General features: G+C 46.3%; 1 protein-coding gene across 12 annotated transcripts in view; it reads right to left on the reverse strand.

Moving 5' to 3' along the window:
* The window catches only part of SLC39A11 (solute carrier family 39 member 11), a 561,386-nt gene that overhangs the window by 394,942 nt on the left and 139,987 nt on the right, over nucleotides 1–26,457 (reverse strand). For 11 of the 12 annotated variants that reach the window (XM_017950929.3, XM_017950930.3, XM_031657167.1 and 8 more), the window contains one exon: nucleotides 2,599–2,757. In XM_017950929.3, the coding sequence (XP_017806418.1) occupies nucleotides 2,599–2,757 (159 nt within the window). Of the gene's footprint in view, nucleotides 1–2,598; nucleotides 2,758–8,632; nucleotides 8,722–26,457 lie in introns of all 12 variants that reach the window. The other variant, XM_021928441.2, reaches the window with a different exon arrangement.

Genomic DNA, 26,457 nt, shown 5'->3' on the forward strand with positions numbered 1-26,457 from the left:
AATTAGCCGGGTGTGGTGGCGGGCACCTGTAATCCCAGCTACTCGGGATTACAACCTGGGAGGTGGAGGTTGCAGTAAGCCGAGATGGTGCCACTGAACTCTGGCCGGGTGACAGAGCAAGACTCTGTCTCAAAAAAAAAAAAAAAAAAAAAAAAAGATTGAGTGGCCGTGTCTGTCTCTGTCCCCTGGACAGTCGGCTTCCTTACTGCCGACTATGTCTGTGCGGTAGTGGCTTCCAGCGGCCCTCAATGCCGGCTGCCATATTCTGATCTCAAGGCCACCCTGGTTTTGTGTGAACTTGTTGTTGGAGTGTATTCTGCTTGCCCTGGCAAGTGACCAGTGGCTTTAACCCCTGAGCAGCAGGCAAAGATCTGGCTCAGCAGCTCTGCACGGCCCCTGCTGGATCCCATTCTGCTCTCCTCTCATGCACCCAACTGGGCTTCCAAGACAGTCTCTTGGAAAGGACTTTGCAATCCTGGTGGGTCTTGCTATGTTACTGGGGAGTGGGGGTGGTGGGGTGGTATCAGAAGTATTTGGTCAGCTGTCTGAATGTAGGGGTTTTCTCTGGCCAGTGTAAACAGTCATTGGCTAATTTGTACTATGCAGCAGTATTTTTTTGTTTTTTGAGACGGAGTCTCACTCTGTCATCCAGGCTGGACTGCAATGGTGTGATCTTGGCTCACCGCAACCTCTGCCTCCTGGGTTCAAGTGATTCTCGTGCCTCAGCCTCCCGAGTAGCTGGGATTACAGGCGTGCACCACCACACCCGGCTAATTTTTGTATTTTTAGTAGAGATGGGGTTTCACCATGTTGCCCAGGCTGGTCTCAAACTCCTGACCTCAGGTGATCTGCCCACCTCAGACTCCCAAAGTGCTGGGATTACAGGTGTGAGCCACCGCATCCAGCCATGCCACTCAATCTTTTAACGACAAAAAAAATGACACATGATCTTTAAGACAGTGGTCCCCAACCTTTTTGGCACCAAGGACTGGTTTTGTGGAAGACAGTTTTTCCACGGACTGGGGTCGGGGTGGGGGGTTTGGGATAAAACTGTTCCACCTCAGATCATCAGCCATTCGTTAGATTCTCTTAAGGAGCACACAGCCTGGATCCCTCACACGCGCAGCTCGCAGCAGGGTTTGCGCTCCGTTGAGAATCGAACGCCACCGCTGATCTGACAGGAGGCGGAGCTCAGAAGATAAAGGTCACCTGGCAGCTGGCTGCTCGCCTGCTATGCAGCCCAGTTCCTAACCAGCCATAGACCAGTACTGGTCCTCGGTCTGGGGGCTGGGGACCTCTGCTTTAAGACAGTATCACAGCCGTCCAACATCACATTCAGCTGTCTGATCCAAAGAACAGTTCTTCCATAACACAAGGAATCCATTTGTCATTAGCCTAGGATCCAGAGGCATAGCTCCTGCGAATTGTTATAGTTACAGAATCACCCATCGTTCCTTCTCTTTCTCCACTTGGGAACTTAAGGAAAAAAGAAAACAGGAAGGCAGGGAAGAGAACTTCAACCTTCCTACCTCCCGGGGTACATGACCGCTGACTCCAGTGAGTCTGACTTAATCCTGTCTCACCGTGATCCAGCAGGAGAAATGGACTTTGACCCATGTCTCTCCATAGAGTTCTCCCTGCACCATTTCCCTTTCTAGGGAAGCAGAGAATTCAGGCACCAGTTTGGGGGTGCTTCTGCCATCTCTAGAACTTGTCGGGCCCAGTGTCTGGTAAGGCTGTCTCATGCTGTTATGATCTTGGACCCTTTTCCTTTACTGACAGCGGTGCACGCAGATGACAGGGCTTTAGCCAATGGCTTGCGGTTCCCATTGCCTGAGCTGGCCCCAGCTCTCTCAGCTCGGCAATCACAGCCACACGCCAGGCTGTGGTTCGCACGGTGCTTCTCCATGAGCAAATACATGCTCGTTCCCAAACCCAACTCTCCAGCCCTATGCCAGTAAAAAAGCCTGAAATCTCTGGCTTATCCCCAATTCCAGTGCATTTTTACATGTTTTACATTTTACTATGCAGTCCCTTGGGGGAGTTATTCTCAAATTAAAGGATGGAAAACTAGAGCTCAGGATATACAATCAGCAAACGGCAGGTGTGAGCTCCAGCCCAGACCCCTGCTGCACAGAGCCCCGCCTCACCCTCCTGTCAGTCCTCATGATGTGATCCATTGTCGAAGGCCTAATGCTACAGGTTGAGAGGTGGGGGTGGGGTATCATCTCCCTGATGATGTCATACTCGAAATAAGAGCCAGCACCATAGTGATGGTTCTAGGTCCTACCCTGCACCCAGTTCTAGGTCCTCTCATATATACAGTGCCACTCAGCACATCAGCTGTACTCTATAGTTTTAATGAAATGTGACATTCAAAATCTGAACTTACTAAAATGTAAATAAGGGGGTAATTACCAAGACGTTATTTTAAGAAAGAAATCACCAGTCAGTTCCTCTAATGCCTTGCTCTCTGTTTAAATACCGGTGGCTACTTAACGGAGACATTAACGGTATGTCAGGTTTGATCAGAAATAAATCCATTGCACAGAGCTGGCTGTATCCTGATACGACAGCTAAAAGTAGCGTGGTACTCACCAGGTAAGGCATCAGGAGGTCCGCCAAGTAGACAAAAGCTGCTCCAAGGGTGAAGCCAACAGCCACAGGGAAGAAGGCAAAGGCACCAAAGCCCCCAGAGGACGTGGCCATCTCAACTGCTGGGGCCAGGAGAGACCAATAGGAAGCTGCCAACATGACCTACAGAAACCACAACAAGAGATAAACATTAAAGCAACTGCAGAAGGCCTTCCAGGCAGGACCTCAGTTGCTCTCTGTGGCCCAGACTGACCCCTACAATTTCACATGAGTTAGGTCTTTCATCCCAGGTTGGAAGGTACTATCATAAACCAAAAAGTCATCCCCAGAATTCCCGGAGCTTACTATGGCAAGAACTCAATTTGGGGTAGGATAGAGTTGACCTTGGGAGGATGCAGTCCAGTTCGCCATCATCTAGCCTATAATTCAGTTGTTCTCAACCAGCAATGGTTTTTCCCTCCACAGGACATCTGGCGATGACTAGAGACATTTTTAGCTGTCACTCTGGGAGGAAGATAGGGGCAGGTAAACATTCTACAATGCACAGCATACCCCTGACAACGAAGAATTATCTGGCCCCGAATGTCAGTGATAATGCTGTTGAAAATTCCTATTCCTTTTTTTTTTTTTCCTGTGGTGAAGCCTTACTCTGTCTCCCAGGCTGGAGTGCAGTGGCATGATCTTGGCTCACTACAACCTCCACCTCCTGGGTTCAAGTGATTTTCCTGCCTCAGCCTCCCGAGTAGCTGGGATTATAGGTGTGTGCCACCACGCCCAGCTAATTTTTCAGTATTTTTTTAGAGATGGGGTTTTGCCATGTTGGCCAGGCTGGTCTCAAACTCTTGATCTCAGGTGACCCACCCACCTCGGCCTCCCAAAGTGCTGAGATTAAAGGTGTGAGCCACCACGCCCAGCCCAAAAAATCCTATTTTAATTAAATTCTTCCAAGACAAATTGCTCACTACTTCATGAGTTCCACTGCATTGTAACACAGGTCTAATTATTACAAAGTTCCTTCTTATGTTGAGCTGAAATCTGTCTCCTTTCCACTTTTACCTTTCAGCTGTGGTTTTGCTCCCTAGAACACCAAAAACTGTGTCCTTCCTGTGTGACCTGTGACAGCCTCTGAAATATCTGAAGATAACCAGCAAGTCAACGTCATATTGGTCTCATCAATTATCTTATCTCTAAAAAGGAAGAAGGGAACTAATATTTATTGATCACTTGGTATTTCCAAGGGTCAAGATTTACATTTGATATCTTACCTTGTCATCACAACCACCCCGGAGGCAGATGATGTTTTCTATTGCAATTTGTGGATAAAGACATTGGATCTTGGAATAGTAAGGTAATTTGCTCAAGGTCCTACAGGTCAGTGGTCCCCAATCCTTTGGGCACCAGGGGCCAGTTTCGTGGAAGACCATTTTTCCACGGACCAGGCAGTGGTTTGGGGATGAAACGGTTCCACCTCAGATCACTGGGCATTAGAGTCTCATAAGGAGCTCGTAACCTAGATCTGTGGCATGTACAGTTCACAACAGGGTTCATGTTATGAGAATCTAATGTCGCCACTGGTCTGACAGAAGGCGGAGTTCACGCGGTAATCCTCACTCACTCGTCTGCTGCTCACCTGCAGTTTGGCCTGGTTCCTAACAGGCCATGGATCAGCACTGGTCCATGGCCCAGAGGTTAGGGACCCCTACTATAGGCAGTAAGTAGCAGATCCGAGGAAATGACCAAGCAGGACCATAACCAACTCAATGAGAGGATAAACATGAAAGAGAAGAAAAAAAATTAGGCTGGTCTGAAATCTCAGCAAAGCCAATTTGATAAAAGGTTCTCCAGTGGACAAGCTGGTACGGTGATGCATGAATGTAGTTCTAGCTACTAGAGAGCCTTGAGCCCAGGAGTTCAAGGCCCAGCCTCGGCAACATCGCGAGACTCTTGTCTCTTAAAAATAAGAAGCTCTCCAGCACTGACCAAATTAAATACTCATCCATAGCTGTTTACTCATATAGATGCTATGACATCTTTTGGCTAGAGTACACCCACTACCCATTGTAACTATACGGCAGTCATTGCCGACACAGAAAATGTTGAATGGGTTTCTAAAAATTACTTAATTATGCCTTGCCTTAAAAAATCAAATGCATCACCCATCTTCAAATTAGCATTCAGAGTGACAGAATCAGGTATTATAATACCAACAATAAAGAACAAATGTATGCATAAATCCATAAATTCCCTTCTTCCAGCTGTCAATCACACACAGTCACTTGCTCGGGGCCAAATTCTCCCAGTAAAAGTCTAAGTGCCACCCATGGAAACCTGCAACAGCCTCCAAAACTCTAAGAATGAAAATGCCTCCACTAAACAGGATGGGAGCTGAGGCTGATCAGTTCAACCCCATGAGCCGGGCTGTCCATAAAGACCATCAAAGGAAACGTGAGGGGTCCTCCTCCCCGCTACAGCCTAATCCACCCCTTTTCCAGACTTTGTCTTCCTAGCTTTAGAATCCAACAACCCTCAGTAGCTGCCCTGCATGGTCAACTCCCCACCAAAGAGGACCTGCAACGAGGCACAGAGTTGGAAAGGTGCCACTTCCTCTTTTTATTATTTTTTGAAAAGGAGTCTCTGTCGCCCAGGCTGAAGCACAGTGGCACAATCTCAGCTCACGGCAACCTCCGCCTCCCAGGTTCAAACGATTCTCCTGCCTCACCCTCCCAAGTAGCTGGGATTATAGGCGTGCGCCAGCACACCTGGCTAATTTTTGTATTTTTAGTAGAAACAGGGTTTTGCCATGTTGGCCAGGCTGGTCTCGAACTTCTGACCTCGAGTGATCTGCCTACCTTGGCCTCCCAAAGTGCTGGAATTACAGGCGTGAGCCACTGCTCCTGGCCCAATTCTTTTTTTTAAACCTGACCTGTGCAGCAACTTCTCTGGTTCTCCCATACAGTCCCACCTTCAACAACTCTAAAACCATATGGCCCAGGTAAGCCCACTCTTCTCACCCTCTAAATCTTCCCCACACTCCATTCTGTGATGAGGAAACATACTATTGCTGTCAGTATCACTTGAGAGAACTCCCCAACGTCTGCTCTCATCTCCTTTTCAGCCCCGGGTCCAACCTCTTCTGTCCACATTCCCTTCCCTCCCTCTGCATCACTGAATACTAACCTTTTTTCTGCCCTTATACACAAGAAACACACAATGCACAAGCTATTCAAGGAGCAGGAGCAGAAGAGAAGTGTCTCTCAAGAGAGGGTGTGCTGGAATTTGGGATGCTTGCAATGCAAAAGCATCCCAGCTGATTCAGGTGGGTCCCCTCCTTAAGAATCACTGTCCTTTCTCTTTCCAGTCAAATTCAGGATCCAGCTGGATTTCCTTCAATTCTTTTCCTCGCCAGCCTCCCAGCCTCACACACAAACTGGAAAACCACCAAAGAACAATTGGGAAATTGAATAGGGTTGCCTGTCTAAAATGAAAAAAGCACCCAAAGCAAAATTCTTTGTTTTTTGTTTTTGTTTTTGTTTTTGTTTTGAGACAGAGTCTCGCTCTGTCACCCAGGCTGGAGTACAGTGGCGTGACCTGAAACCTCCATCTCCGCCTCCCGGGTACAAGAGATTCTCGTGCCTCAGCTTCCCAAGGAGCTGGGATTACAGGTGTGCACCATCACACCCAGCTAATTTTTGTATTTTTAGTAGAGATAGGGTTTCACCATGTTGGCCAGGCTGGCCTTGAACTCCTGGCCTCAAGTGATGCCCACCTCAGCCTCCCAAAGTGCTAGGATTACGGGTGTGAGCCACCGCGCCCAGCTGAAAAGTTATTTAAAGGGCGAGTGTGGTAGAAAAGATGATTGTGTCCTAATGCCTAAACCTGTGAATATTTCACATTACAAGTAAAAAGGACTCTGTACATGGGATTAAATTAAGGACCTGGAGATGAGGAGATGATCCTGGCTTATTTGAGTCGGGCCAGTGTAACCACAGGATCCTTACGAAGGAGTGAGAAGGGTCAGAGTCACGAGGTCAGGAGTTTGAGACCAGCCTGACCAACATGGTGAAATCCTGTCTCTATTAAAAATACAAAAATTAGCCGGGCATTGTGGTAGGCACCTGTAATCCCAGCTACTCAGGAGGCTGAGACAGGAGAATCACTTGAACCCAGGAGGCAGAGGTTGCAGTGAGCCAAGATCGCACCATTGCACTCCAGCCTGGGTGATAGAGCGATACTCCATCGCAAAAAAAAAAAAAAACAAAAAGAAGGGTCAGAATCAGAGAGAAAATGTGATAACAAAAGCAGAGGCTGTAGTCAGAAAGAGATTGGAAGATGCCATGCTGCTGGCTTGAGGATGAAGAAAAGGCCATCTGCTAGGGAAGGGAGGTGGCCCCAAGATGCCGAGAAGGCAGGGAAGCAGCTTATCCTCCAAATCCTCCAGGAGGATTTGCTGCCACCTTGACTCTGTCACAGTTAAAATCACCGGGGACTTCAGACCTCCAGTGCTGTAAGATAATAAATTTGCACTGTTTTAAGCCACTGCATTCATGGTAGTTTGTTACATCAGCAATAGAAAATTAATACAGGCATATGTGACTTTTCTTCAACTTTATTTTTTAGAGCACTTTTAGACTGATAGCAAAATTGAGTGGAAAGTACCAAGAATCCTGACATATGCCTGCCCGTCCCCACTACACAAAACTATGCCCACTATCAACATCACATCACAGTGGTACATTTGATACAACAGATGAACCCACACTGATGCGGCACTAATACCCAAGGGCCATCTTTTTTTTGTTTTGTTTTTTGTTTTTGTTTGTTTGTTTTGAGACAGGGTCACCCAGGCTGGAGTGCAGTGGCGTAATCTCGGCTCACTGCACCCTCGCACCCTCTGCCTCCAGGGTTCAAGTAATTCTCATGCCTCAGCTTCCCAAGTACCTGGGATTACAGGTGCCCGCATGACAGCCAGCTCATTTTTGTCCTTTTAGTAGAGACGGGATTTCACCATATTGGTCAGGTTGGTCTTAAACTCCTGACCTCAAGTGACACACCTGCCTCGGTCTCACAAAAGTGCTAGGATTACAGGCGTGAGCCACCACGCCCAGCTGGTCCGTAGTTTCCATTAGGGTCCACTCTTGGTGCTATGCATTCCATGGATTTTGACACATATATAATATCATGTATCCATCTTTACAGTATCATATATTTCACTGCCCTAAAAAGCCCCTGTGCTCCAACTATTCATCCCTCCTTCCCCGCTAGTCCCTGGAAATCCCCTTTTCACTGTCTCTGTAGTTTTGCCTTTTCCAGAATGTCCTACAGTTGAAACCACACAGCGTGGAACCTTTTCAGATTGGCTTCTTTCACTTGGTAACATGCATTTAAGATTCCTCCGTGTCTTCTCATGACTTGATAAAGCATTTCTTTTTAGCACTGGATAATATTCTATTGTCTGGATGTACCACAGTTTATCTGCTCACCTATTGAAGGACTTTTTGGTTGCTTCTGAGTTGTGTCAATTATGAAGAAAGCAGCTATAAACACCCGTGTGCAGGTATTGGCGTGGACTGGAAGTTTTCCATTCATTTCGGTAAATAAGTGCCAAGGAGTGGAATTGTCGGATCCTGTGATAAGCATCACTTTTTAAATAATCCCCCAACACAGGTGGTGAGGTGAACTCTCAACATCAGCAATGCTCCTTTATATGTTAGGCATTTTTACATCTGGGTGTAGTGACATAGGAACTAGCTGGTGCAGAAATAGAAAGCAGGGTATCTGAATACCTCTCAATTACCCCTAAGAAGCAGGGTCTGGGAGGGGCAGACCACAGAGGAGAAGGTGCTGAGCACCGGGCCCAAGACTTCGGGGCATACTCTTGCCAGCCAGTCCCTTCATAGCCCCGGATGGTAGAGAGCAAAAGTCCTGCTGCAGCTGTGACCCCGCCTGTAAAGGCAAACAAGTGGGCTAACAGGGCCATCCCTGAAGACACAAGGTATAATCCTAAGAAGCTGATGGCTGGCACCTTCCATTTCCTCACCTTTGTCTACAAAAGGAATCCATGATCAGCTTCAGCACACATGGCAGGGGCCTCGCTGTACCCTCAAAGTCTTTTTTGCCTCTTTATTCCTGAAATGAAAATGAAAAGCCCACCCAATCGAATGAACCCAGGGGCAAGGTTTGGGTGGGGCCCATCCTCCAAGTTAAATGTGGCTAAGACCAAAACAGCCCAATTTCTTTTGCTAAATAATGAAAGAAGCTCAAGGATGAGTATGTCGACAGTAAAAGAAAACTCCTGGCAGGGCACAGTGGCTCACGCCTGTAAGCCTGTAAGTACTTTGGGAGGCCGAGGCAGACGGATCACCTGAGGTTAGGAGTTCAATACCAGTCTGGTCAATGTGGTGAAACCCTGTCTCTACTAAAAAACACAAAAATTAGCCAGGCATGGTGGCACACGCCTGTAATCCCAGCTACTCAGGAGGCTGAGACATGAGAATCACTTCAACCCGGGAGGTGGAGGTTGCAGTGAGCTGAGATCACACCATGGCACTCCAGCCTGGATGACAGAACAAGAGACTATCTCAAAACACACACACACACACACACACACACAAAAACTCCTGCAAAAGGGCTGAGGAGGAAATAAAAACACACACACACACACAAGAGAAGGGATTGAAAGTATAACTTCAGTCTTTGGCTGGTTTGGTAGGTCTACCACAGGGCTCAGAAGTCTTCATGTTGAACAAAGTGATTCCCAGGCAAGGTGACATTTAAGAAGCTGAGTATAGGCCAGGCGTGGTGGCTCACGCCTGTAATCCCAGCACTTTGGGAAGCCTAGGCAGGCAGATCACCTGAGGTCAGGAGTTCAAGACCAGCCTGACCAACACAGTGAAATCCTGTCTCTACTAAAAATACAAACAAAAAAAAAAAAATAGCCAGGCATGGTGGTGGGTGCCTGTAATCCCAGCTATTTGGGAGGCTGAGGCAGGAGAATCACTTGAACCCGGGAAGTAGAGGTTGCAGTGAGCTGGGATTGAGCCACTGCACTCTAGCCTGGGCGACAGAGCAAAACTCTGAAAAAAAAGAAAGAGAAAGAGAGGAAGCGAGAAAGAGAGGAAGGAAGGAAAGGAATGAAAGGAGGAAGGAAAGGAAAGGAAAGGGGAAAAGGAAAGAAAAAAGAAAAGAAAGAGAGAGAGAGAAAGAAAGAAAAAGAGAAAGAAAGAAAAAGAAAGAAAGAAAGAGAGAGAGAGAGAAAGAAAGGAGGGAGGGAGGGAGGGAGGGGGAGGGGGAGGGAGAGAAGGGAAGGAAGGACAGGAGTTGAGGTTGAGACTGGCCTACCCAACTGTTAGGGACCCCATTTGCACTACTGCCCCCGGTTGTTGCTGAACTCTTCTGCTCCCTCACCTTGGCCTGAGCAGCTCCATCTGTGACAACACCAAAATGCCAAGACCCATCTGCCGTGTCCTTTCTTCCAAACACCCTCAACTCTTTGCCCAAGTCCATATTTATTACGGGAAAATGCAAGACTTAGAATCAAGTCCGAGTTTGAATGTTGGCTCAGCTACTTACTGGTTAGGTAGCCCCCGTCAAATAACCTAAGCTCTCTTCTGCAGCTCAGTGTTGTCACCTGAAAATAGTACATTTCACAGGGTTGTCCTAAGAACCCTGAGAGTCAATGCAAATACCACCCCAATCCGGTTCCCAGCAGGAAACATGCAACTGGTCAGTGCTGTTTTGGATTCATTCCTCTCCCCGTGTGCCTTCTGCAGGCATCCTCTCTTCCTCCTCCTACCTTGCCCTACACCCCACTTCTAAGGTGGCTCTTTTCCATCACACCAGATCCATCACTTGTGTCCATAACTCCCAGGATGTCGCACATGCCCAGGAGAGGGCTATGCCTTAAGCATCTCTGTACCTGGCATCCCCATCAGAGTAGTCCTGGACAGGGTGACTGTTCAACATTTGTTGCCTAAATGCATTCTCCGTCATCCTCGCTAACGAAGGGGAGCAACGGGGGTGGAGAAATCAGAACGCATGATCAGGAAGTGATTCAACACCCATTTTTTGGTCTAATGCCTGATTTTTACAGTAATTTTTAGCTTCCAAATTAAGTATTATATAGACTCATACTCAAATGCCTTCAGTCCTTTCACAAACATGGGGTGAGTAATTGTTTAAAATAATTGAGATTTTCATGGGTGTGGAAAGGTGTCAATGTAGAATTTTCGAAGTTTCACAGATAATCTACTCAAGAGTCTACTGATAGAATCACAGACTCACTTAAGAGTCAAATGGGACTTTAGGAGACCACGTAATTTTAAAACCTCACTTAACAGAAGAAAAGGCTGACAACAAAGAGAGCCAGTGGCTTCCCAAAGCCCCAGAGCAAGCTGGTCCATCCCAAGTTGACTGTGCCACCCTCTACCCCTACTTGATGATTCAGAGTAAAGACCAGGTTCAAGTTACCGCCTCCCCCATTATCAGGGAAGGAATCCCAAAGCCAAAGTCCGAGATGAATCAGCATCAGCAATAACTGAATGCAATCGATCCCATAGCATTCCCCAATATTGTGATAGAAACTACTCCAAGAAAACCCAGCACTAGAAAATTTTTGGCCACTAATGAACAGGGCTAATAATCCTGTTAAATACTTGCTTCACGAAGATAAATCAAACCTCACAAATTTAAACCCATTAATATCCCATGATTGCCTTAGAAGCAGGTAGAGAAACAAGCAATTTTGTAAGTCATGCTATAATCCCTTCCCAGCAGCATAGCTAAAGTTGGGGATTTCAAAACAAAACGTACAGATGTTACACTTTTGGTCTAGGTCTCTGAATAAAAGGTATGCCTTCCTCTACTATAAATTATACTTTAAAATAGGAACAGTGTAAAAGCAGTGTGTATCCTGATTGGTATCTGAGAACAGAAGAAGGACATTGGTGGGGAAACTGGTGATATCCAACTAAAGTCTGGAGTTTAGGGAATAGTAACAAACAAATGTTAATTCTTAGCTTTGACAAACGTGTCAAGACTATCATGTAAGATTTTCACATTGGGGGAAACTGGATGAAGGGCACTATTCAGAAATTCGCTGTACTATTTTTGCAATATTTCTGAAAATCTAAAATACTTCCAAAATAAAGAGCTTATTAACAGTTAATGATTATAACATGCCCAGGCACGGTGGCTCATGCCTGAAATCCCAGCACTTTGGGAGGCTGAGGCAGGCAGATCACTTGAGGTCAACAGTTTGCCACCAGCCTGGTCAATATGGTGAAACCCCATCTCTACTAAATATACAAAAATTAGCCAGGTATGGTGATGCATGCCTATAGTCCCAGCTGCTCGGAAGGCTGAGGTGGAAGAATCACTTGAACCCAGGAGGCAGAGGTTGCAGTGAGACAAAATCACACCACTGTACTCCAGCCTGGGCAACAGAGTCAGACTCCGTCTCAAAAATAAAAATAAAAATAAACAGTATTCACAACATCACTTAGTATAGCAAATCAGAGAATAATTCCCCTCTAAATCTAATTTTCCTACACTAATGTGAAATTCCTAGTCCACTTTGGAATATCACACAATGTACATTGTAGGGCTTCTAGTTAAACATGGCCAGTGGAATACAAGCTCCCAAATTCTCACTAGAGTAAAGGTACAGGGATATGAAGGATTCAAAGGCCAAAGACAGAAGGAAAGGAAGAGGACATGGCAGCCACATTTTGGAAGCTTGAAGAGAGGAGCAGGTAATCCCTGACGGATGCTCGTGAAGGCTGCCACCTGGGGCTGGAGAAAGAGACTAGAAGGAAGGTGCTTCACCCCACAGAGCCCCAGAATAGCCCCGGAGCCTTTGACATTGAGAGTGCAGACAGGCCTAAAAGAGACCTGGCGGAGGCTTGGGTAAGAAGCAAGTAAAACCCAGATTACTCCTGGACCCCAGGAAGCCAGGCAACTGTCCCACCACACATTGCAGGACCCCCAGGCCAGTTAAGGGTGAGGATATCATGCTGAAAACAGGAGAAAAAGTGATAGTTTATGTGCTGGAATGGGGGCACCCAGCATCTTCCCACATTTTCACACTGATTTCACAATGAAAATCCAATGGGAGTAAAGAATCCTATGTACAAAATCTCAATTTTCAGAAATGTTTCTGCATGACAACCTTAACAATCACAGCCTTAACAGCAGAAGGCTGAAAGGGACTGGAGAAAATATTTAAAATCACCAGGTATTTACAAACTCTTCTTCGGAGTCCCTGAGAACAAAATCCCTATTTCCCTTCTGTAGTTCTCAAAACCTAGAAAGGCTCATAATCCGATCCCTTTTCTCAAAATATCATGCAAACTGCCCCAGGGATCTGTACTTTATAATGCTATTAATTTCCCTCTGGTATCAGCGATACCAGCATAGAATAATTTAAAAAGAAAATCAGTTTAACACCCAGCCCACATTAGGCAAACCTTTCCATTTCTGCGTAAGTGCTCATTCTGAAACCATTTCAGCTCTGGCAATAGAAATGAATTTGTGAAGAGTTCCTTAAGGGATACATCAGAATATTCCAGCATGATGGGTGCAGTTGAGCATTTCCTTTATTATAGTAGTGACAGTTTAAATACTGAAAAAAAATCCAAGCCACAAAACAAAATTTTTCTCGTAAGAAATAGGGGAAAGAAAATTATTGCACATAGCTCACTTACAGTGCACTGAATGTATCAACTCTTCACAACTCTAAAAAGGTACACAGAGGTAGGACAGGAAGACACAGTTCAAAAGAACAGCACCCAACTCAGTGCCTGCTACGAAGTAGGTCCTCCTTCATGTTTGTTGAACCAGAGGAACATGGACTCTAACCTCAAGGAGGCTACTGTATACCTAAGGAGGACACACAGACTTGCAATCCATGTAAGTCAGAGCAATAATCAGACAGAGGCTGGGCACGGTGGCTCACGTCTATAATCCCAGCACTTTGGGAAGCTGAGGCAGGCAAATCACCTGAGGTCAGGAGTTCGAGACCAGTGTGGCCAACATGGTAAAACCCTATCTCTACTAAAAATACAAAACGTAGCCGGGTGTGGTGGTGGGCACCTGTAATCCCAGCTACTTGGGAGGCTGAGGCAGTAAGAATTGCTTGAACCTGGGAGGTGGAGGTTGCAGTGAGCCAAGAACACGCCATTGCACTCTGGCCTGGGCAACAAGAGTGAAAAATCTACCTCAAAATGAATAATAATAGTAATAATAATTACTCAGAAAGTACAGAAGCCAAGTGGTGTCTCTAAGTTCTGTCTCCAAATCAGATATAAAATTAACAGTTAAAAGTCAATCAGCAAGTCCCTAAGCAGAGACTGTTACACGGCCAATACTGTGCCAGACCCCAGGGGTTGCAGGAGAGGAAGAAAGAGCCAGTGTGGATCTGGGCCCTGCCTTCAGGAGCTAGCTGGCTCTGCAGCATAATAAGAGAGGCTACAGAAGACACAGGACAGGATAAATTAAGGGAATCTGCAGTCATGCCAAGAAAGGGGATATCAATGTTGTTTCGAAATTTAAAAAGCAGAACATCAAAGAACAGGGAGGGGCTCTGGAAGGCTGGACACAATCTGGAAAGGAAATGAGGATGGGACCTTTCTAGCTGGGAAGTGTAGAGTGGGCGGAGTCTGGAGGCAAGTATACAGAAGCTTATGTTGTGGTGTCTGCAAGGCTAAAGAAGGCAGGGAGGAGTTTACAACCAGACATTTGGGTATAATTATGCAACCAGGCAGAATGGTTTGGCCTTCACACAAGGGGTGGTTTGTTTCCAACTCTGGTTGTACTGCAAAATCAACCTGGAGTTTTCAAGCTACAGACGCCAGCTCCCCTCCACAACCTACAGAAAGAGATTCGCCAGGGCAGGGGCATGGACACTGTGTTTTAAAGCGTCACACGTGACGCTGCAGCAGCTTAGCCAGCTTGGAGCGGGTCAGCATCAAGCACCCACTGTCTTTGGCAGGGTAACGGGGGCATTTTGGAAGGGTAACCTGGCATCAGCAAGCAGAATTTATTTAACTGGGGAGATGGGACACCAACATCCAGCTGTTGGGCTCTGGACATAATCCAGATGTGACAGGGCAGGAGACCAGAGAGCAGACAGAGAAACTCGGGAGAAGGAAGGAATCTGCATGTAACCCTCCAGAATGAGGCCACCCATGTCTGTTCAATATCAAGTCAGTCAATCAGAAACCCATGACGAGCGGCCGCATGAATTTTGCATTGAGTCAGCCTTAAATGTGGCATGTCAGTTATTAATCATGACTCAGTATGAATCAAATCCATATGGGGGCTATATCTGTACCTAATTTGCTTTTATCAAGAAGCCTTCATAATATACCAGCTTCACATAATTTTACAGAATTAAACCCAACAGCTCAAAATTATAATCAATTACCTTCAGCTTCAATTACAGTTATTAATCAACGTAGATGGGCTTGAATGACCTGACTCTTCTTAGCTACGCCTACCCAGTGATAATGATGGGCAGGAGCTTGGCTTACAATCTCCAAACTAGGAAAAAGTACTTTTGCTTAAATAAGGAAAAAAAAAAAAAAATCTACCATATGACCCAGTCATTCTTCCCCTTGTTCCTCAAGAGAAAGAAAAACGTACGTCCACACAAAGACTTACACAAGACCATTCACAGAAGCTTTATTCACAGCAGCCCTAAATTGGAAATAACCCAAATGTCCATCAGCAGGAGAATGAATAAACACATTGTAGTATATTTATGAAATGAAATACTCCTTAGCAATAAAAGGGAACAAACTACTATCATGCCAACATTGGATGAATCTCAAAATCATTACACTGAGTGAAGGAAGACAAACAACAAAAAATATATAGATACTATACGACTGCATTTAAGCACAAGGATACGCAAAACGACTCTATGGCTAGAAGTCATTAACTGGTGGCTGGGAGGGAGCCTGACTTAGGGACTAGGAGCTCTTTCTGGGATGTCAGAAATGTTCTCTATCTCAGCTGGACATGTTGGCTCATGCCTGTAATTCTAGCACTTCGGGAGGCCGAGGCGGGTGGACCACTTGAGGCCAGGAGTTCAAGATCAGCCTGGCCAACGTGGTAAAACCTCATCTCTACAAAAAATACAAAAATCAGCCGGGGATGCTGGTGGGGACCTGTAATCCCAGCTACTCAGGAGGCTGAGGCACGAGAATCACTTGAACCCGGGAGGCAGAGGTTGCAGTGAGTCAAAATCATGCCACTGCACTCCAGCCTGGGTGACAAAGCGAGACTCTATCTCAAAAAAAAAAAAAAAAAGGAAGAAAAGAAACGTTCTCTATCTCATTTTGGGTAGTGGTTATACAGGTATATATGCCATCGTCCAAACTCATTGGGCTGAGACTTTAAGCCCTGGGCATATGAGTGTATATACATTAGACCTGGTTTTTAAGTTTCAAAAAGGCTACCTGCTCCCCAGATTCTGATGAGCCACATTTACTCCATGGACAGCACGTTGGGTATCCAGGTTCTAGGGTCTATCCTAAAATGATCTCTCTGGGGATAGCCTTGGGTCATCCAGTACAGTCAGTAAGTACCTGACAAGGCCTAGGCCCATCCTCAAACTCTAAGTACCAGCATGGAATTCATACCCAAAGGGACCTCCCGGCATCCATTCTCAGTGACCGTAGGTCCCCCAGGTGAAGTCCTAGACAGTAATAAGTTCCATAAAGCAAGGACAACCATCGAAGACATACCTGGGCTTCAAAATTATTGACCAGTCACCTAATTCTATCTCCAGTGCCATGAAAACAGAGGGAAAAAAAAAAAAAGCCACAATGCCCAGTCCTGCTCCAAATCTAAACTCCTATTTTTCTTTTTTTTCCAAGTACAACTCAGCTCAGCCAACATTTACGAAGCAACTACCATGAGTGAGATGCCCAGCTGGACTGCAGCTCCCACTGGCAATGATCTCAGCTACACCTAATGTTAAGATTGCTGTGCTCCAGTCTAATAACGCTTAGGCTTTTTTGTTTGAGTTCAGTGTTCCTCTTCTACAAACCCATTACTCTGAATAATAGAAATGGCAAGTATACTAATTACTTTGGTCCTTTCAAGGCAGATCCAGACCAGCCAGATGAGAGAGACTCCCAGAATCCTTCAGCTTGCCAAAATTGTTAACTCCATACAGACTTAAAAAACAATAAAAAATAAAAATTAAAAAAAACAGGGTGATGTGGGGCATCCTTATTAAACCTTTTCACCAGCTGGTCATCAAGAGAGTGAGAACACATTGCCCCAAGCTGCCTCCCGTGGCACTCAGCCACCAAGCCATCAGCGCTCTCTCAGCTCAGGCCTGTTGATGGACACCGCACCAGCTGGTCAAGCCTCCCCATCCCCAACACCGCCACTCACTCATGCTGATCCAATCTGTCCCAGATCTGGCTGCTAAGAAAGCAGTCCCTACCCATTTTTGAAGGAGAAGAGAAGACTCAGCAGTCTGGCTCCACGGATAGAAAACTCAAAGATCTATAAGAGGGAGCTTCTCCCACTTTGCTCATCTCCCTCAAGATGGAGATGACAAACCACCCATCTGCCACCTTCATGCCTCTCTCTTGGCTCAAATGAGCCATGAGGCTTGGGGGCAGATCTTCAAGGTCAAGGGAGAGGAAAGATGCTCCCCCTTGTTCTAAATAATATTACATTTCATTCCACCACTCGTGAAAACACAGGTTCTGAAAGTGTATTCTGTCCTAACTCACCAGAGGGACACAGAAGTCTCCCAGGGGTATGGTGGCCATGATTCCTGGGAGATGCAAGGCAGGAGGTAAGGAGCAATAGGGCAGAATCCCAAAGGAGAACTGGATGTCCTACGAAAAAGCCCCCTCCTAGGACTGCTCGATGTAGCAAATAAAATAACAGGATGAACAGTTACATGATAACTTCACATAAAGAATAAATACTTTTTTTAGTATAAGCATGTCCCTAAATATTGCATGTTTTTCCTGGCAATACCTCCTCCACCAGTAATTATCATCCTCTCTCTCTCTCTGTCTCTGTCTGTCTCTGTCTCTCTGTCTCTGTCTGTCTCTGTCTCTCTGTCTCTGTCTCTGTCTCTCTGTCTCTGTCTGTCTCTGTCTCTCTGTCTCTGTGTCTGTCTCTCTTTGTCTCTGTCTCTGTCTCTCTGACTCTCTCTGTCTCTGTCTATCTCTCTCTGTCTCTGTCTCTCTTTCTCTCTCTAAGAAAGGTAATACAGGCCTAGCATGGTGACTCACACCTGTAATCCCAGCACTTTGGGAGGCCGAAGTGGGCATATCCCTTGAGGTCAGGAGTTCAAGACTAGCCTGGGCAACATGGCGAACCCCCGTCTCCACTAAAAAGACAAAAGTTAGCCAGGCGTGGTGGCGCATGTCCATAGTCCCAGCTACTTGGGAGGCTGAAGTGGGGGCATCGCTTGAGCCCAGGAGGTTGAGGCTGCAGGGAGCTGTAGTCTCACCACTGCACTCCAGCCTGAGCCACAGTGAGACCCAGTCTCAAAATAAACAAAAATAAAAAATGAAAAAAAAGAAAGGTAATGTAGCCTAGTAGAAAAACGAACCACCTTCTATTAGTCAGACTACCTGGATTCAAATCCAGGCTCCACCGTTTACCAGCTGGGGGAAGTTGGGTAAGAGATTAACCTCTCTGAAGCTACTATTTATTCCTATGTAAAATGGAGATAATAATAGAAATAGTAACACTCATAAATAAAATAGCATTTACATAAAGAGAAACTTTCTTAATTCTCCTAACACTAAGAGTTAGGAGGATTACTGGATATTACTGTTATTCCTATTTCTCATATGGGGAAGGAGAGGCTGGAGAGGTTAAATAATTGAACAAGGTCACAGCGCTAGTAAGCAGCAAGAGCCAAGACTCAGGCCCAGCTAGTGTGGCACTTAAAAAAAAAAAAAAAATAGGGTGGGCAAGTTCGCTCACGTCTGTAATTCCAGTATTTTGGGAGGCCAACAAGGGTGGATCACTTGAGGTCAGGATTTCAAGATCAGCCTGGCCAACATGGTGAAACCCCGTCTCTACTAAAAATACAAAACTTGGCAGGGCGTGGCGGCACATGCCCGTAATCCCAGCTACTCGGGAGGCTGGGGCACAAGAATCACTTGAACCGGGGAGGCGGAGGTTGCAATGAGGCAAGATCACGCCACTGCGCTCCAGCCTGGGCAACAGAGCGAGACGCCATCTCAAAAAAATATATATATATATCTCATGTATAGTTACCCTGTGCCAACCTTTACATTTAGATTCTTTTTTTAATTTCAGCTTTTACTTTGGATAAGAGGGTACAGGTACAGCTTTGTTACATGGATATACTGCACCCAGGTAGTGACCACAGTACCCAATAGGTACTTTTTCAAGCCACATCCCCCTCCTTCTCTCCCCTCCTTAGAGTCCTCAGTGTTTCTTTTTCCCATCTTTATGTCCATGTGTGCTCAATGCTTAGGTCCCACTTATAAGTGAGAACAGGCAGCGTTTGGTTTTGTTTCTGTGTTAATTCGCTTAGGATAATGGCCTCCAGTTCCATCCATTTGCTAAAAAGTACATGATCTCATTCTTTCTTATGACTGCAGAGTATTCCATGGTGCACGTGTACCACATTTTCTCCATCCAGTCCACCACTGATGGGCACCTAAGTTGATTGCATGTCTTTGCTATTGTGAATAATGCTGTCATGAACACATGAGTGCCTGTGTCTTTTTAATGTGACGATCTATTTTCATTCGGGTATACACCCAGTAATGGGATTGCTGGGTCCAATGGTAGCTCTGTTTTAAGCTCTTTGAGAAATTGCCAAACTGCTTCCCACAGTGGCTGAATTAATTTGATCCCTGCTTGTGACTATAACACCAACCTACCTCCTGAGGTGGAGCTTATCTCCTAGGGTGGTGGTATGGATTAAATGAGATTATGCATGCCAAATTCTCAGCACAAAGACTGGCCCACAAGCAGATACTACATATGTTTATTATGTCTCTATTTTTACTATTATTGCAGCCAATGACTTGAGAAAACGGGTTGAATCAAACCCCTGTGATCTAAATGCTAGAGTTCCTGGGGAATTTAAACCCAATTTATCATCCTGAACATGGTAGATACAAGTGTCTGTGAACAGATAATAACGCAGATATGCCGCATGACCAGATGGACACACACACACAACAAATGACAAAGGGAAGTCATTCCCAGCAGCCCAGGGGTCCCTCGGCGATGCTCTAAGTTTCAATCCAATTCAATACTATGTATAAGTGGGATGTTATTTGTACACAGGTCTGTATACAGAGAACCGTGCCACCCAACTATGAGAGTGAGTCAGTAAGGAGGTGGGATTCCAGACAGCCAGGACCTCAAAGTTTCAAGTAGGGCAGGATCTGGCAGAGGACGTACCGTAAGGCCAAATGTGCTACAGTACTCCAGGAGGGTCCAGAGAGGGACTGGGGGCAGGGCCTTCAACTAGATGCATCAAGGCAAGATTGCACAGAGTGCTATGCGAAAGGACGCAGAAAAGGTTGAGAAGCAGGTTAGGGCTGGGACCGGGAGCAGCTGGGCAGGCACGCCTTCCAGGATGGGAGCAGCTGGGCAGGCACGCCTTTCAGGATGGGAGCAGCTGGGTGGACACGCATTCCAGGAGCAGCAGGGCAGGTTTAGGGAACAGAAGATGTCAAGGCAGGGCACAGGTATGTGTGAACATGTTCTGGAAGGAAGCCTGGAAAGGGGATGGAAATATGCCAAGGAGGGTCAGGAACCTTGTGCCAAGATGCTTAGACCTTATTCAGTAAGAACTAAGGAACCACGGAAAACTTCGAGGTAGGGGTTGTTAAAGAATCTCAAATATGATTTAGGAAGATGATGCTGAGGGCAGCATTAGTAAATTCAGCAATATTTTTCAAGTGCCTACTCTCTGCCAGGCACTAGGGATTGTGATGAACAAGACAGGTAAATTCCCTGCCTGAGAGGAGCTTACACTCCAGTAAGAGCAGACTGGCCATAAACAAGAAAGCAAACAGACAAGAAACTCAGAGAACGAGGAATGACATGAAGGAAATGAAATGATGTCCCAGGCACGGTGGCTCACGCCTGTAATCCCAGCACTTCAGCAGGCTGAGGCAGGCAGATCGCTTGAGGCCAGGACTTTGAGACCAGCTTGGCCAACATGGTGAAACCCCGCCTCTACTAAAAATACAAAAATTAGTTGGGCGTGGTGGCACATGCTACTCAGGAGGCTGAGGCACAAGAATCATTTGAACCTGGGAGAAAGAGACTGCAGTGCGCTGAGATCGCGCCACTGCACTCTAGCCTGGGAGACAGAGCAATACTCCATCTCAAAAAACCAACCAACCAACCAAACAAACAAACATGTCCTGGGGTGGAAAGTGACAGTGTGGAGCCATTTGACTTGGGTAGTCAGGGAAGGCTTCTCTGAGGAGGTGATATCTGAGCTGAGCCCTGAATGATGAGAAGGAGCCATACACAATTCTAAATAGAAGGCATATCAAATTCTTAAGGTCAGAACGAGTTTGGTCTGTTTGTGGCAAAAAGAAAAAAGCAAAGACAGACAGACCTTGGCAGAAGCAGAACGACCAAAGCAGGAAGGGTTACCAGCGGAGAGCAGAGAGAGTCCTCAAGGGCCATGGGGGAGTTAGGATCTTATAGGAGCAGGGAGCAATGTGGACTGACTTGCTTTTTTTTTATTGAGACATAGTTTCACTCTGTCACCCAGGCTGGAGTACAGTGGCTCAATCTCAGTTCACTGCAACCTCTGCCTGCCGAGTTCAAGTGATTCTCATGCCTCAGCCTTCCAAGTAGCTGGGACTGCAGGCACACGCCACCACACCCAGCTATTTTTTGTAATTTTTAGTAGAGACGGGGTTTCACCATGTTGGCCAGGCTGGTCTTGAACTCCTGACCTCAAGTGATCCGCCCACTTCGGCCTCCCAAAGTGCTGGGATTACAGCCGTGAGCCACTGTGCCTCGCCTGACTTGCATTTTTAAAGCTCTCTTCTGGGGATGGGGGCAGTGAAAGGGAAGGGATGGGGTGGGCAAGAGCAGAGAGACCAGTAGAGGCCCCTTCAGGGGCATGGACCAGGTGTCATCAGTGCAGGTGAGGAAAGATGATCCAATTCGGGATGTATTTTGGAGGGAGGGATTACAGGGCTTGTCAATGAAATGAATAAGGCAAGATCCAGTAAAAGAGAACGTATTGGTTTCCTGGAGCTGCTATGACAAAAGACTGCAAACTGGGTGGCTGAGAACAACAGAAATTCATTCTCTCACAGTTCTGGAAGTTAGATACGCAAAAATCAAGGTGTCAGCTGGGCCACGCTCCCTCTAAAGGCTCTCAGGAAGAAAGCTTCCCCGCCTCTAGTAGCTGCCAGAAGCCCTCGGTGTCCTTGGCTTGTGGATACATCACTCCAGTGTATCCTCACCTGTGTGTTCGGCTGTGTCCCTCTTCTTATAAGGACACCAGTCCTAATGTGGTATGACCTCATCTTAACTTGATTAAATTTCCAGGGCAGTAACTTGTTTATATCCACAAAGACCCCATTTCCAAGCCCTACACAGACCTGCGAAGGTCACATTCACAGGTTCTGTGTAGATAGGAATTTGCAGGGTGAGGACATTTTCTGACCTAAGGCAGACAAGAATCAAGACGACTCAGGTCTGGGGACTGTGCAACTTGGTAGAAGGTGGCAGCCTTGACTGAGAAGAGACACAGTGAAGGAGGACAGTTTAGGAGGTGAGGATGGAAAAGGAAGTAAGGGGGAGCCATCAAGAGTTCAGACCAGTTGCCATGGTTCAGGCCTGTAATCCTGGCACTTTGGGAGGCCGAGGCAGGTGGATCACCTGAGGTCAGGAGTTCGAGACCAGCCTAGCCAAAATGATGAAACCCCGTGTCTACTAAAAATACAAAAATTAGCCAGGTGTGGTGGCGTGTGCCTGTAATCCCAACTACTCAAGAGGCTGAGGCAGGAGAATCGCGTGAACCTGGAAGGCAGAGGTTGCAGTGAGTTGAGATAGCGCCACTGCACTGCAGCCTGGGTGTGCAGTGAGTGAGACTCCATCTAAAAAGAAAAAAAAGAGTGCTGAACCTGCCAGAAGTGAGGCGTCCATCCCAACCAGCCAGCTGGAGATCGGGAAGAGAGGGGATGGCTGATGCTATAGGCAGGGACAATGGTGAAGCGGCTACAATGACAACAGTGACTTGAGGTAGGGTGGGAGCCGCTGCAGTGCATGAGAGGAGAACCGCTGGAGGCATCAGAGGTATAGTCACACATGGGTGGTACGCTTGGAGCAAACTGAATATAGGATAGGGGACAAAGGGAAGCTCAACTTTTTTTTTTTTTTTTTTTTTTTTTGGCAACAGAGTCTCACTCTGTCACCCAGGCTGGAGTGCAGGGGCACAAGCGCAATCTTGGCTCACTACATCCTCTGCCTCCCGGGTTCAAGCAATTCTCCTGATTCGGCCTCCTGAGTAGCTGGGACTATAGGCGTATACCACCACGCACAGCTAATTTTTGTATTTTCAGTAGGGACGGGGTTTCACCATGGTGGCCAGGATGGTCTCGAACTCCTGACCTCAGGCGATCTGCCCGCCTCGGCCTCCCAAAGTGCTGGGATTACAGGTGTGAGCCACTGTACCCAGCCAGCTCAAGATTTTAAAAGGCTAACTTCAAAAGTCTCTGGTGAAAATAATAATGTAAAAATAAAAACTGGCAAAAGGCAACTCATCACAAAGCGAAATGCCAGAGGGAGTCGGGTACAGTGGCTCACGCCTGTAATCTCAGCACTTTGGGAGGCCGAGGTGGGCGAATCACTAGAGGACAGGAGTTTGAGACTAGCCTGGCCAACATAGCAAAACCCCATCTCTACTAAAAATACAAAAAATTAGCCGGGCGTGGTGGTGAGCATCTGTGGTCCCAGCTACTCAGGAGGCTGAGACCAAAGAATTGCTTGAACCCAGGAGGTGGAGGCTGCAGTCAGCTGAGATCTCACTACTGTACTCCAGCCTGGGTGACAAAGCAAGACTCCATCTCAAAAGCAAAAAGCAAAAAGTTTGTTGGTGCCAGAGGGAATGTTGAACCTCACCTGCAATCGAAGAAAAATCAAAGAAAATGTATCATCAGGCTTAGGGCACTGATTCAGACCCGTGTCACCTCTACGGGCCTCAGTTTTGCCAGCTGTAAAATTGGAATAACCATCCCCAGTTCCATCAAGTAGTTGTGAAAACGAAATGAGCTCATCTATGTTCTAGGCACTCAACATGTCAGCTCTTCCTAACACAAGGTGCCCCGTTTTTTACAGAGCTACAGAGTGTTAAGTGCAAGCCCCCCAGTGTTGGCGACAGAGACCAAATCAACCACAGGAAAAAAAAAAAAGAAAGCCTCTGAGAGAGAATCTGGAGAATCCAGGTGGGCAACATTTATAACAAGAAAAACCTCTCATTACTATCAGAGAGAGAAGGATGCATAAAATAAACCCATAAAGAAAGACAGGATACTAGAGGGAGAAAAAAAAAAAACGAAGACTAAGAGAGTTTTGAAAACCTAAAACTGTGAAAATGACCGAAAACATTTTGCTTTTTTTATGGAATCAACGAAATTTTCCACCACGCAGAACAAAGCAGCAAACAGATGATAAAATAAAGAGCAAAAAGAGAGGAGAGTGAGAGATTAGGTCCAGGAAGGCCAGTAGTCAACTAATAAGACTAATAAAGAGAGGACAGAGGACCAGCCAGGGGAACTATTAAAGGCATATAAAATAACATTTACCAGAACTCAGGGACACTGGCTTCCAAATTGAGAAACTGCAGAACACATTTATTTAGAAATGTGGGAGAAAATGTCTCAAAAAGCAGACAAAAGTGGTTACTTCTGGAAAAGAGGGCAGGACCATGGAAGGTGGGGTAGAGAATTACTGGTTTTATTCTCCCCCAGGCTGGAGTACAGTGGCACAATCTTTGCTCACGGCAACCTCCGACTCCCGGGTTCAAGCAATTCTCCTGCCTCTGCCTCCTGAGTAGCTGGAATTACAGGAGCGTGCCACCATGCCTGGCTAATTCTTGCATTTTTAGTAGAGACAAGATTTCACCATGTTGGCCAGGCTGGTCTCAAACTCCTGACCTCAGGTGATCCTCCCACTTCGGCCTCCCAAAGTGCTGGGATTACAGGCGTGAGCCACTGCACCTAGCCAACATAATGTTTAAAAACATGTTCTTTCACTTCATGTATTCTAATCTTTTTCTTGTTATGTTGGTGGTTACATATTACTCCATCATATGAGCTGAGATGAGCTCACTCCAGTAAGACGGAGGCCACAGTGAGCCAGGATCGCACCACCACATTCCAGCCTGGGCAACAGAGCGTGACCCCATCTCAAACAACAACAACAAAAAAAAAAAAAACATTACTTATGGTATAAGCCCATTTGATTTTCATGGTTTTTTTTCATTATATATGAACAAAAAATGATAGAAGATTGATACCACTGAGAAGAAAGTTTACAGGAGTCTGTATGGAGAAGTTAATCAACTAGGGATAAAAAAAAAAAAAGGTACGTAGTAACACTGAAGGCCACATACTGGAGGAAAACTGATACCCACAGTCACTGACTTACATCAAACCCAAACGCCTCATGTGTCTCCCACCCATTTTACATGAATAGTCAATAACATGTATTGATGAGCATTTGCTATGTGCTGATTACTCTGCTACATGCTTGAAATATACTTACTCATTTCATCTGCACAACAATCCTATACAGGAGACAGTACAATCATCTCCATTTTACAAATGGGGAAACTCAGGCTTACAAAGTCTAGCTAACTAGCCCAACCTCCCACAACTAGTCATCAGAGAAACCAGGATCATATCCAGCAAGGTGACCCCAGGATTCTTTATAATGCCAGAATACACGTCCACTAATAAAAAGGGCTCCAGCCAATGGTGCTGACTGCCCCCTGCCCCGAGCTCACCCCACGCAGCTGATGGTTCAAGACATTTCCTGGCATGACTGCATCCTGAGATGTTCATCATAATTAAAACGTGGGGAAATTTTCAAACTGCTTCAGAGATGTAATGAGTTTACATTCCATTAGTTTCTTCCTTCATTGGGAGAATCAGAAAGACTGATTTCCGTATAGACTCAGCAGGGAGGGTTTCTTGCTGGCTATTTTGAGATTTCATTCTGATGTTCCAGTAACATAAATCAGCACACATGGGGGGCCTAGGAAAATCAAGCTGAGCTGACAGGCAGCCAACCACAAAGAAAATCTCTAACGCAGGCCAGGTGCAGTGGCTCACGCCTGTAATCCCAGCACTTTGGGAGGCCGAGGCAGGTGGACCATGCGGTCCGGAGGTCGAGACCAGCCTGACCACATGGTGAAACCCCCTCTCTACTAAAAATACAAAAATTAGCCGGATGTGGTAGCTCACGCCTGTAGTCCAGCTACTCAGGAGGCTGAGGCAGCAGAATTGCTTGAACCCAGGAGGCGGAGGTTGCAGTGAGACGAGATCACGTCACTGCACTCCAGCCTGGGTGACAGAGGGAGACTCCATCTCAAAAAAAACAAAAAACAAAAAACAAAAACCTCTAACGCACACGCCACGTTTATTCAACATTCACTTTAAAAATATTTTTGGATGCCAACTATGTTCTAGTCCCTGTAATAGGCACCAGGGCTCAACAGTGAAAGAGACAGCCTCTGCCCTCAAGGTGCTTCTAGTTTGGGGAGGGAAGAAGACGAGTAAACAATTAGAATCCAGAGACAGTGGGAGGTCCAGGAGGGTGAATCACTTGAGGTCAGGAGTTCGAGACCGGCATGGC

The sequence above is a fragment of the Papio anubis genome, chromosome 17, assembly GCF_008728515.1.
Source record: "Papio anubis isolate 15944 chromosome 17, Panubis1.0, whole genome shotgun sequence".
NCBI lineage: Eukaryota > Metazoa > Chordata > Mammalia > Primates > Cercopithecidae > Papio > Papio anubis.